A 12,799-nucleotide genomic window follows, 5' to 3' on the forward strand; every position below is an offset into this window, starting at 1 on the left:
AGCGGCAGCATACCCGCAAGAAGTGAGAAAGCCATTCCTGAGCATTGAAGACCACCTTACTGGAGAATGAACCAGCTTGGGAGAAGAGACTATATGCAACATCTGGTATTCACCTGGTCACATATCTTTCGGTGGTCTAATGGGGTGTTCAAAGGACTGCCTGTTTCTCCAAATGTCCCTCTTGGCAGCTAAAGCCTCCAGTGGCCTGAGATCCAGGCTTACAACCCATCCATTTGCATACAACCATAGGGTAGCACTATCAAACAGCACAGCAAGGAGAGCTGCCCAAAACCAGGACCGGCCCCAAACACTCCAGGGCTTTTTAGAACCCACTGGTACTTACTTTGCTAACTTCTTAAAGCCAATGGCCCTCTTCTTGGTAGGTGTCCCATTGACCCCTTTCCAGACGTGGGTGTTCCAGGGGTCCGGCTAGGAGAGAGAAAAGCAGCAGCAGCTGATGGGCAGTGCTCAGAGCTTTGAGAAATACTGTACCCGCAGCACTGAGCGTTGAATTCCTCTAGTCATGAAGGGGAGGACTAGCTGGCCTCTTCACAGCTCTCGATCTCCTGTGTAGGTCCCTGATGCTTGGAGCCCCATGGGTTTCGTGGGGCAGCTGGGCAATGGAGTACGCGCAGAAAAATTGCGATGTAATAAAACTTTGCTGGCTTGTAACAGCACCTGGCCAAATGCCTTCTCACCTCTGAGATGAGCTTTAATAGGCCACGAGCAAAAAGAAGGCAGGCAATGCCCGAAGGGGAGAGGCAGTGGAAACATATCCTTCCCCCTCCCCAGCCCACAGTTTTTCAATTTTTTTTTCCTAAGAGGCCCTTTGGGGAGGGGAGGCAGCTGAAGCAAGGAACAAAAGCACAGAAGCTAATTCAGTGCCCTTGGAGGTGGCTGTCTAAAATCAGGGCCAGGAACCATCGGGGTTCCTGATGGGTTGGTTACAGAAATGAACAGACTGCTCCTGTTTTGTGATTGTTCCTTAAGGGCTCTTGACTAAAGGTCACATTGTGTGAAAACCACCGGAGCAGGGATGCTTGGCTAATGAGGGCGTGTTTGCTTGGGGCCCTTTTTCCCACGATCTGAAGTGTTAAATAATCCAGCACCAGCATTTCAGCCCACTGCTTGGCCTGCTGGGCAGGAGCTCCCCATCAAATTGTTGGATCCCCAAGCTGGCAAGAGCCATCCATTCAAACCTGCAGGCTGGAGAGAGGAGGGACACAGTGGCTGCCGGGTCATTTCCTCACCTACCCATCAAAGTGCAAAATTAGGCATTTCTAAAAGGGAGGAACTCTGCTTGATGCAAGGGTGAAAGTTGGGGCCTCAGGTATCCCATGTTCTCACGGAGGGGACAAAAAGCCACTGCCCCTGAGAAAAGGTGTAACATCCAGGGGATTACTACACTACATTGGGGGCGTCATCAATTAGATTTGGTCATGGACTTCACTGCCTCGAGGGACAACTTGTAGAAGGGATTAGGTGGTGTCCCTCTCCTTCCTGCATCTTCTGAGCTCCAGCTCCCACCCTGTTCTTGGCTATACCTTTGGGCACACAGCACCTGGTGGAAGGTAGGGTGCAGACACTACCTGGTACTCAAAGGAGGGTGTGAGACGGTAGTTGAGCATTTCCTGATGGAAAACTGGGGTGATGCTGCCAGACATTGGTGGGACAATCCACACCCAGTCGGCAGGACAGCCTCCACGGCATCGGTACTCGTTCTCCATGTGCTTGATAAAGGACTCAGTGGCTGAGTGGTGATCCACAATGGTCACCTTGTCGCTCTGTTGGAGAGAGAAGAGAGCAGAGCCAACAGCTGTGGGTTAATACGCCCCAGAAGGCAAAAGACAAGATTTTACATTTGGAGGTGTTTGACCCAAATATGCCTCACTCCCATGGTCTTACAGGACCGTACCTTTGGAGATGACACAGAGCGGCTGCTGACCCTGGTCTTCCCAAGGAGACTGTAAAGCTGCCCTTGTCCTTTCTGAGTAGATGTGCTATGGGATGGCCGTTCCTCCTGTTATTTGTCATGGGCCAAGCAAAGACTAAGATGGCATGAATGGGATGGAGCATCCTCTGCTCAGCCCCTTGGAGAACTCTTCCATGGCTTGTACAGCTCAAGGATCAGCTCTGATCCAGCTCTGGGAAGGACTCCCACCCTCTGCAGTTAGGTTGCCAATGACTAGTTTTGCTACTCGACCTTTAAGTGCAGGCGGAGGGAGAACCTGGGCCAATTCTTGCCTCAGGGATGGGACAGAAGGGCTGGATCTTGCCCCCTCAGGGCACTCCCTCTGGACCAGCAGAGCTCAGATGCTGGTGGTGCTGTCTTTGCAACATCCAGGGCACAGAGATTATTAAATTTCACTGCAGGCTCCTGGAACAGCCCAAAATTAGGAAGGCACAGCCCAATTTCAGCTGAGTGTATCAGCTGCTGCCATTGTCCTGGGGCAGATGTCTCCATACCTGTCCCATCCAGTCCCTGTGTCCCTCAAGCCTGGCCCAAACAAAATTCAGTCCTGCTACTCAGGTACCTGGAAGCTGTACAGCACAGCAATGTTGATCTCCACCAGGGCCTGGTCCTTCCACAGCGAGGAGGTTTTCCTCATATCCAGATTCATTTTCTTGGCCACTTGCTGTAACAAAATGTGATAGAAGGTGAACAATTCTAATGGTCAAGAACCAAGGACTGATGATGTCTGCTTTGGGAGAGGAACCCAGAGGAGGGACCCAGGCTGACACAAGGCACCCACAGGGTAGGGCAGCACACTTGCAATGAAGGGCTGACATTTTGCCTTCGTCTGAGAAAATATGGTCCTGCCTTTTCCTCTCCATGGCAGGAGCAAGGCCAGTCTGGCCTCCCGTCCTCCCCTGGGCAGTGGAAGATGAAAAAATGTTGCTGAAAAGGGCCATCAAGAGCAGTTGCTCTTTGTGACAGGAGAGAAAATGGGTGGGTCTGTGGGACAGCAGGAGATGGTGGTGATCCATGTGCTGGGAAGAACAGACCCCTGCACACCTTCCCATGCCAGACGCCCTCCTGCTCCCAAACTCTGTTCTTTCTCAGCCCGTTTCTTCTACCTGGAGTCCTTCCCTCCCCAACACTGTCACAGATGGACATGTGCACACACACACACACACACATTCTCTCACCCCTCTGGTTTTCAAGTGACTGGGGAGGGACGCAGCCCCTCCAAGTGACACAACATGTCCCTTGGAAGGGCAAAGGAGCCAGCCTTCATGGGCGCAGATCCCCTGCACCAGCACCTCCCCATGGCTTGGCTTTGTGTCTGACTCACCCTGTCCCCAGTGTTGGGAGCCCCCAGGCCATGGTAGACCACTCTGGAGGGGACAGCTGGAGGGTCCCCATGGGCAGCCATGTCCCTGAGGAGTCACCAAGTATCTCTGTACCCTCCCAGCCCCACCACGTCTTAGCACTTGACCTCAATCAAGCACATGACCGGGTGCCTGCTGATCTATAAGGTGCTTTGAGAAGTCTATGGGAAGCTCATCAGGCATCATACTCACTGTGTTAGATACCAGCTAGCCCCATAGGGCACAAAAACACTTGCCAGCCCATCACACCTTTGGCCATGTGGCTGCAGGAGAATGTAACTGCCCTGTCTAAGGGAGACTTGGATGTCCTGTACTCTCCCACTCAAGGCAACACTCTCCCAGTCTCCTGCCTGCTCCCCAGTAACTTCACACACGCCCACTGCACCCCAGGAGCGCCTGGCCTCCTTGAGCAGGGGGAATTACCTCCAGTATGTTGTAGCGAGAGTTGTCACAATAGTCCCGGACCCCAATTTCTGTGCCCATGTACCAGCCGCTGAAGGGGCAGGCGGAAAACTCCAAGCCACCAATCTCGAGGAGCATGTTGGAAACTGCTGGCAAACCATACCATTTCAGGCCCAGGTCCTTAAACCATTCAAACCTGCCGGGATACAACAGGATTAGGCAATCAGTCATTCCCCAGTGCAGGCAGGGGAATGGAGGAGGTTGCTTTGCTACCAGCCACCAGGCTGAAGGACATGCAAGCGGAATGGTTTCTGGAGGCAATATCTCCCTGAGGGGCTGTTTATGGGGACAAAGTGCTATATCAGGAGCGTTACAGAGTGGCGTAGGTCCTGGCAGACTTCAGGAAAAGGGAAGCCAGCCCTAAGACTAGGACACAACTAGTTTTCCACCTCCAGATTCTGCCAGATGTACATCAGAGTGGAGGGAAGACCTGGAAGAGGGTCTTGGGTAAAGCATCCAAACCGCCACAAGGAAAGGCCAAGCACAGGAGATGGCTTAGGGTGCAACCAGAGGAGCTCAGTCCTGCTGATCCCCTGGAGCAGTTTTGGGGCTTACTCTGACTTACTTGGGATGCCGGATAGGCACTTCCAGCACGAGCTCCGGGGGGATTTCAAAGAGTTCTGGATCATTGCCGTTGGCTTGGAGGAGCAGAGGCAGGATATCAAAGCGCCCGTGCGGTGCCTTCCACCCTTGCTGAATGCAGATCTACAGGCAAAACAAAGGTAGGGTTAGAAGTCCCAGCAGGTCACCTGCTGTTCAAGCATTATGGGCAGGGCGTTGCATGCACTGAGCAGGGTCTCCTAACAGCATCTCTGCTCAGGGTTGAGTAATAACCTCCATCCAAGGGAGCTATGACACAGGGTTGCCTGTCATAGCCAACCCATGGCCAAGTAAGGGGGATTTGGGCTGAAAATGAGCCTAGAACTAGATCCCCAGGTAGGATCATGGCTCTGCAAAAGCTGCTTATGCTATTTGTGCCTGTAATGGTAAAGGAGAAAATGGGTGAGAAAAGCAGAGGAGTCTGGGAAGAGCAGAGCAGGGCATTGGTGCTGGGTGGGCAGCACCAACAGGCAGCAGCATAAGGCAAATCTTATTTCTGATTCCTACTGTCCCAGGTCAGCGGTGGCCACACACATCTTCCTGCAACAGTTCCCTCAGCAACGCTAAGTGACCCCTTCTCAGCAAAAGGGAAATAAGAGCCTTTCAGTGCAGCTATGGCCAACACCTGCATGCGTGGGAACAGTTTTTATTCCTGGGAAAATATCTGAGGGTGAGACAAACCCAGCTTCACTTTATGGCACCGCAGTGGATGTGATAAACCCTGCTCGACCCAGCACCCTCCTCACTCCTGGGCTGGTCGGAGTCTCCGCGTGCCCCCACCAGCCCCATGCCCGTGGTGCCCAGGGAGGGTGGATTCAGCTGGTACCTCCGTCAGCTCCACGTTTGCAGGGTCTCCCAGGATAGTGCCGTCGGGCTGCTTGTAGCCAGCGTAGCGGATGAGCTGGGCGTTCCAGATGCGAAAGTCGTGCTTGCTGTCCGTCCGTTGCGGGAAGATGGTAATAGCAGATCTGGATGGAAGAGGCAGCGCTGGTGAGTGCCGAGGATGTTGCGAGGGCACAGGACAGGGGTCATCGGAGGAATTGCAAAGTGTTGCGGGGGAAAGGTGCTGCCCCTGCCTGCCACCACCCTGGGCACCACCTCTGCTTGTGTTTTGGACAAGCCCCAAACATTTATTATATTTCCTTCACCAGAAGAAGTCACGGCCAGGTGCAGTCCAGCTCTCAAATTTGGGATGTTTCCAGCAATTCAGCTCCAGGCAGAAGCTGGCTGCTAACACGGGGTTTCAGAGAGAGCTGAAGAGCAGTCCGTGCTCTGCATTTGATGCAGGATATAGGAAAGGAGAAATAATTGGAAAATCTGCCCTTTGAGGTCCCACAGAGGGCAAGAAGAGATATACTTGGACCAGCGGGACACCTTCCCCTGATATCAGGTCCCTCCACTGCTCCCCAGGATGGGTGCTGGCTACAACCATCCTGTTGTGCAGCAGCTGCTAAAGGACACAATGTCAGCAGAGCCCAGCCCTGGGTTGACCCCCACCCAGAGGCCTTTGGATATTAAACCTGGTGACTCCCTGGTGACTTACCTGAGGTTCCCTTTGTTGGTGGCGTATTTGATGTGGTTGCAGATATAATTGAACATCCCATGGGCTGTGGTGCAGTCCCGGGCATCAAACACCTGAAACAGTGGAAGCAATTGTGGTGATGCTACAGGATGCTCCAACTCCTAGGGCAGAGCCAAGAAGAAGAAACACAGCACAGGGAAAGCCCTAGAGGCCACTGTGACTTCTTAGGTACCTAAAGCTCCACAATTATGCGTTCCCTGCCTTTACAGCATGTGGTTGTCTAATCCAGCTGCCCCTTCTGCTTTGGAGAGATGAGTCATCTGCTGCTCAGGCAGTGCTCTCAACCTGCTGCTGTTCCTGGCTTATCCACCAACAGTTTTGGTTTCTGCTTTCTGTCTCTTGTAGATTAAGAGTCAAAGCTGAAACAAGGCAGGTATCAGTCAGGACTGAGATCCACTGAGAGGATGGGGAATCGTAGAGTCACAGAATGGTTTGGGTTGGACCAGATCTTTAAAGGTCATCTAGTCCAACCCCCCGGCAGTAAGCAGGGACATCTTCAACCAGACCAGGTTGCTCAGAGCCCCATCCAACCTGACCTTGAATCTTTCCAGGGATGGGACATCTACAAAAGGATGGGGAAACCAGGGAAGAGGGTCAACAGGAGGCTTGAAGACAACTTCGTGCAGAAATGGCTCCTCCCAAGGTTCAGATATGCCAAAAGAAACAGTGGAAGCGAAGAGCTGAAGGCTGAGCTGGGACCAAAGGAGGCCCAGCCTCCCGGCCCCAGGCAGTGCCTATAGCCTCTGTGAAGCAGGCACAAGAATTGCTCAGCAGCACTTGAGCTGTGCTCCAGGTTACAGAGGGAGACGTCATCTCCGTACCAAGGGATTCCACTAGAAATCACTAATTCAGATCCTACCCTATGCTTCCAGCTAGTCAAACGGGCACTGAGCCAAATCTTCTCCTGCCATAGCATCTCTGTACCAAGGAGGAGTGTGTCCTGCTGCCTCTCTCGAGGCAGAGCAATAGTTTTGGAAGCAGCATGTGAGATACCGGAGCAGTATCTGATTTTGGAAAATCTTCTTTAGAGCGCCAGTTTCCGGTTGGCCCCACTTCAGACACAGACACCTAGGCTACACCTACCCCACAGATGCTTTTCCAGCTCCTGCTGGCCTCCCAGCCTGTGCTTCCCCAAAGCTGTCGAGGAGAGCGTAGCTGCTGTGTGCGCCGAACACCCCCAACTGTACCTATACTGTGCTTCCCCAGGTATTTGAAGAGCAAGTTTTGCCTCTCCAAAACTCCAGTGCCTCCTTTGGCAGGCAGCCTGCCAGCTGTCTCCAGCTGTGCTGGTGCTCACCTGCAGCTTGGACCACTGAATCCTGCCCACACAGCGGGCTGCATTTCTCCAGGCATGCTTGGCTCCGTAGATCAGCTCTGTGTCCCGCAGCTGGTAGGTATCAGTGGCTTCGATCTCCTTGGTCACTTCCTCCAGCCTTTCCATGTGGGCCTTGGAGCCAGATCTGCACATGTGGGGAACGGAGGAGATGGCAGTCACCAAGCCGGGTGGAGGGCAGGGAATCCTGCTGCTCTCCACCTGGGCATGAGTTCTTTCCTTCTTAAGTGCATGTGTGCACGGATTCACACACACACACTTGCGTGCTTTCAGATAACAGATGACCAAGTGCAAATGGGAGAGGTCAGTAATTTGCACAGAGGCACACAACAAATGCTAGGAATGAAACTCCCCTGAAGAAGCAGTTGAATGTGGATCACCACAGCCTCACCCTGCCTTGGCTCACAAGTGTGAAAAACAGATCCTATGTGACATCTCAGCATAAGCAGCAGCCAGGACCTGTGACCTTCTCCGGCCAATACTTACCTCTTTATGGAGGAGTAGTACTGGTCAATAAAGTCCTTAGCCAAGAGGAGCACCTCCTCTTTTGACCTGGTATCTTCTGACTTGCGGACGTGCTGGCTGGGGGTCATTACTGAGCCCATGCAGATCTGCTCGGTGCACGCAGTGGCCTGAGGAGGCAGAAGGAGACAAGCGTGTCTTGGGTTACTGCAGCACTTTTGGTCACATGAAGTCAACAGTTACCTACACAGAAGTTGGTGGCATCTTTGACAACCAGGGATATTTCCAGCTTATTTGTTTTCACACCTATCGGTAACATTGTGTAAGACAGCTCAAGCACGTGTGGTCATCTCTTGTCACACCCAATACAGACAATTTGGGGTCACTAAATTCTTGCCCCAGCTTGGCATAAAGTCATGTGCTTTTCCTGATTTATCCCAGACGGGCTTCCCTCTCACCCAGCTTACTGCACCAGAGTTTTGAAATCCAGACACCAACATCAGAGACAAGAAGATTGGCTTCAATTCATCCAGTTCTGCATTTCCAGGTAAAGCCAACTTGGAAACACTGTGAGCCACTCAATTACGCTCAGACAACTTTTAGCCAGTCCTATCAACTCTACTCACCATCGCTGTCTTGAGGTGCAGAGTGTCGTGAAGCACAGAGCCTGTCTCCCAGTTCTTGATTTTGACAAACCGCGGGCATTTGGAAGGACTTCCATTCACTGTGTTCTTAGTTGGGGACTGTCGCCCAGATGGCGGTGGCTGGACAACAGTGAAGACCAGGCACAAGGTTAGTATTCATCAACGAGATATAGGAAAAAGGCCACAACAACAAGCAGCATCTTGTATTAATGGATGCCTGTGCTTGAATCCTAGTGTAATATAGCATGACAAGGTATATGATCCAAATATTGGCAACATTTAGAATCCTACAGTGGAGCAACCAACTCACAATCCAATTGAGAAATCATCTCTGTTTACAGAACAGCCAAACCTGTAGAAGAGGAGTTAAAAAACGGAGACAGAAGTGAATTAGGAGAACGTTGTGTTCAAGTTTCCCAGTGGAAGACTTACCTCTCTAAAATATATTAGATGTTTCTTTTTAAGGAGCATCACCTGCTCAGATTTTTACACGTGCCAAGCTCTGCCTCACTAATACGAGCACTGTGATAGAGCTAACAGCCGATCGTTCCTCTGAGCAAGCCAAAGGCACAACTCCTTTGATATCAATGCTGGAAGATCGCAGGAATAAGGATGGATAAATTATGCAAGTGGGAGGGCTGCTGAATTATGCATAGTTGGATTACTTCAGCCTCAGCTCTGAATCTCCAGCCCCCCCGATACTCTGTGTCAGGGTGCGCTCATCCAGCACATCCTGAGTTACATGCCAACATAAGGAAGAGCCTCAGCCAGCAGAGAGCTTGTAACGAGAAGTGCTGGCTGCAAGTGCTTGTATTTGCACATGTTTTCACAGAAAATGTCTAATGTTTCTATTCTGACCCTTATTCCCCCCAAGCACTTAAAAAATTAAAGAGCAATCAGTGTCTGCCAGTGTGTCATGGAACAGTTTGATCTGCAGTGGCCCTGGAAAGCAGAGATGTGTCTTCTAGGAATCAGATCTTATAGTAGGATGTAATTCAGTCACTGCAACCGCAACGGTGTTGCTCCAGGTTTCAAGGGGAGACCGGATCCCACACCAGAGCATCCTGTCAAAACCTACTCATATTTCACAACCACTTGAAGGCTTGCACCTCTGCAAAGCAGATCTAGGCTTGGACCGAGTTTTGATGTAGCCTTCCTACCTGAATCCTGTAGCTTGTGTCCCTTTTTAGTGCATCTGCAAAGTTTTTTTAAAGATGGCACTGCCTTCAGCAGAGCTGTGGAGCGTCTCACCCTCCTTTTTGGTGGTTCTGGGCTCATGTCATGGTTGCAGCTCATGGACTAGCAGCACTAGTACAAATCCAGCATTACAGCCTGAAGGACCAACTGCAGAAGAGCCAGCACATGGTGGAAGAAGCTCTTGTTTCAGAACAAGCGCTTTTGCTGATAAGCAAACCCAGGAAGGAAAGCAACAGGGGCTGCAAGGATGACAAAAGCAGATGAGGCTCCAGATCTAACTTGTTCTTACTTTGCCAGACAGAGGATTGCTCTGCTTTTCCGAAGCAGAGATTGATACCTCATCGATTGCAAGACTAATGCCTGGGCTCAGCAGACAATGCTGCATTGCCCTGGTGGCAATGTTGGCCATATTTTTTGCCTAGTCTTTCTTTTCACCATATGGTCCACACTTTTTTCCCCGGAAAATAAGGATTTTGCTGTCAAGCAGCCTGAGGCTCACATTGTAATACCATGCACTGAAAGCATATACTGGGAGCAAGAGGGGAGAAGGGAGAGCTTTATAACCTGAAAGCCACTCTGCATGCCCTCAGGCTATGCTGTCACGGGTCTCTGTGACATTCCTCATGTCACAAATCCTGTAATGTTCCCAAGGAGCGTTTTGAAGTCCTAGCCCGTGAAGCCAGATGACCACACAGTGGATCTCAGCTTCCCCTTCCCATGCTGCAGAAAACAAATATAAGACTTCATATAGAGCTCAAAACCAGTAGTAAATAAAAAGAACCTCCTAAATGTTGTTCTGGAAAAGCACTATTTCTAAGTTCATTTTTTTCAGTTTTGGGGAATCTGACCTGAATTATGGCAGCGGCAGTTTCCTGGTTATTTTTTTCTGCTTGTTTTACTCTTTCAAGAGAACTAAACCATTCCTGATCCACTAAGAGCATCCTGTGCTCTCCGAACCAACCTGGGCCACCCTTAGGACCAAGGGGCATAATCTGCCACCTTCCTTCTGAGCATAATTACTCTACGAGATTGGTAAAACATAGCTGAAAACCGCTGCTCAAAAACGCAAACAAAACCAATCCTCACCCGTACCTCCACCTGCCAGACAGAAAGTAGAAGTACCGAGCAGATAGTGTCGGTTGTATCCAGCAGCACTTTTTTTATTCTGAGTTAGTTTTGATTTGCTGATGGGGCTTCAGTGCAGGAGGTGTGTTGCTAAACAACGTCTTGCTAGAGCAGGTATGGCCCAAGAGCTGTGTTATGAATCCAGATGTAGCATTGACCCCATCCTTGGAGCAAGCAAGCTCATGGTCCAGGCTGGTGGACATCAGCTGCTTAACATCTGCCTACAGATGTTCTACCTTAAACCTCTCTCAAAGCTGCTCCCTTTCCTTTTTGTCTTTTCCCTGCAGGAACCGGCAAAGTTTGAATCTTTGCTGAAAGAGGGCCACGGTGCAGAGGCATGCCGAATCCCTGGGATGCCAGCCGGGCTGAAGCAAAGGTGCCAGGTCTGGCAACCGCCTCGCAGAGCAGCTGCGGAGAGAGCAACACCCAGAAGAAACTGGGAAAGAGTGCTCTGTGTGTGTGTGTGTGTGTGCCTTCCCTGCACAGCAAAGCTGAAACCAAATATTACCCCTGGTTCTGTCAGGGAGGTTGTGTGAGATCCTTTCATGTTTTAATTAGGCAGCTGTGATATTAGTGACTCAAGAGTGGGACAAACGGAGAGACTAACGTAGCAGTCGGGGCGCACATGCATTATGCAAACATCTTTTACAAGGGAGCGTGTTGGCACTTATCGTCAGCGTGCAGCTTGCGAGCTGTCTGCAGCTCTTACAGATGCAGGGGAGAAACGCACCCAGCCCCGGGCGCTTCTTGGGGCCAGAATGGCGGGGAGCATCTCCCTTTTTGCAGACCCAAGCGGGCTCTACAGGTCCTCAGCCTTCCTCCTGCATCCCAGCTGGGCTTTGGGAGTCCCTGCGATGATGGCATATATTGCCCTGCTGAAATGCATTGACTGTGGGAGGACGAGGTCTGCAGCATTAGCCCAGGTCATAGATATATTGGCATGCTGACATTTCTTTCCCGATTGCATTAACCCCACTAGCTGAAAGTGTGTTTTTCGCTTTTATAAAGCTGTAAATCATTGTTACAAGTGTGGAGCTGACATGACTCCCTTCCCCTGCTAGCTACATGGGCACACACATCCCCTGTTACCCTGGAGCTCCTAACAAATCAGTCTGTACAGACTGAAATATGACTCACACAGGACCTGGGCTGGTGCAGTCACAGCATCTTTCCATCGGTCAGGTTTAGGGCCAGGGGGATTGGGCTCCTGGGAAACAAGCAAAACACACTGCGTGATTTTGAAAAAAAAAAAGAGGGATAGGGATCGATGCCCAATAGATTTTTCAGCACCTTATGAGCCTCAGTGAGCATTCACTGCCAGGCCAAGTGAATCCACCAAATCCTGCTTTACAGAAAGAACAATGTGTATAAAATCTCACGCTTGGCTTGACTTGCCCCTGTGTTAAGAGTATTTATTGCAGCTTGCAAGAAGTTCAGTTGCCTTGACCACATACAGCCCAGGGGAACGGCTGCAGGGAGCAGGGGGGAAAACCAAACAGCCTCCAGAAGAGCAGGCATAGCGATTTGGGGATAAGAAGGATAAAAAGAAAGCTGCACATCTAGTGAAAAAAAATATTAAAGAGTTTAATAGCAGCTTAAGACTGGGGGTTTTGGCAGCCCTAACACGGAGAGAAATTAAGCTCTGAACACAGAAGGTTATAAAGTGCTTATGGTAACAGACACGTACATGCAAGGAGCTTAGCAAAGGAGGCAGAAAGACAGTATCTTTCCAGAGCTGGGGGAAAGGGACCAGAGCAGTGACCTGTCCTTGGGCGAGACGGGCTCGTGATACCTGCCACACTGCATTAACCGCGCGGCGGGACATGGGGCTGCCCGGGGATGTCTCTCGAGCGGCTGAACAAAGTGTGTTGCAGCTCTTGGATGCACCCATTTGTGCGTGCCGATGGAGGACAATACCCACCGTAAGGCTGGCTATGCAGCTCGGAGACCTGGCCGCAATGCTGAGCTGCAGCCAGGCGAGGGGAGGATGGAAATTGCTCCCAACTGCATCTAAGCCCCCAACCAGGATGGTTAAAACCATGCAGCAATTCTGGCACGATC

General features: G+C 51.0%; 1 protein-coding gene across 1 annotated transcript in view; it reads right to left on the reverse strand.

Annotated features, from left to right (window-relative positions):
* Positions 1–12,799, reverse strand: part of NOS1 (nitric oxide synthase 1) — a 40,464-nt gene that overhangs the window by 16,059 nt on the left and 11,606 nt on the right. Inside the window, exons 3-12 of the mRNA XM_075039649.1 lie at positions 8,399–8,536; positions 7,797–7,942; positions 7,275–7,437; positions 5,939–6,030; positions 5,222–5,363; positions 4,361–4,500; positions 3,757–3,931; positions 2,535–2,636; positions 1,590–1,784; positions 344–429 (exon numbers count right to left, since the gene is read on the reverse strand). Coding sequence (XP_074895750.1) covers positions 344–429; positions 1,590–1,784; positions 2,535–2,636; positions 3,757–3,931; positions 4,361–4,500; positions 5,222–5,363; positions 5,939–6,030; positions 7,275–7,437; positions 7,797–7,942; positions 8,399–8,536 — 1,379 coding nt within the window. The remainder of the gene's footprint in view (positions 1–343; positions 430–1,589; positions 1,785–2,534; positions 2,637–3,756; positions 3,932–4,360; positions 4,501–5,221; positions 5,364–5,938; positions 6,031–7,274; positions 7,438–7,796; positions 7,943–8,398; positions 8,537–12,799) is intronic.

The sequence above is a fragment of the Buteo buteo genome, chromosome 11 (assembly GCF_964188355.1).
Source record: "Buteo buteo chromosome 11, bButBut1.hap1.1, whole genome shotgun sequence".
In the NCBI taxonomy this organism is placed as follows: domain Eukaryota; kingdom Metazoa; phylum Chordata; class Aves; order Accipitriformes; family Accipitridae; genus Buteo; species Buteo buteo.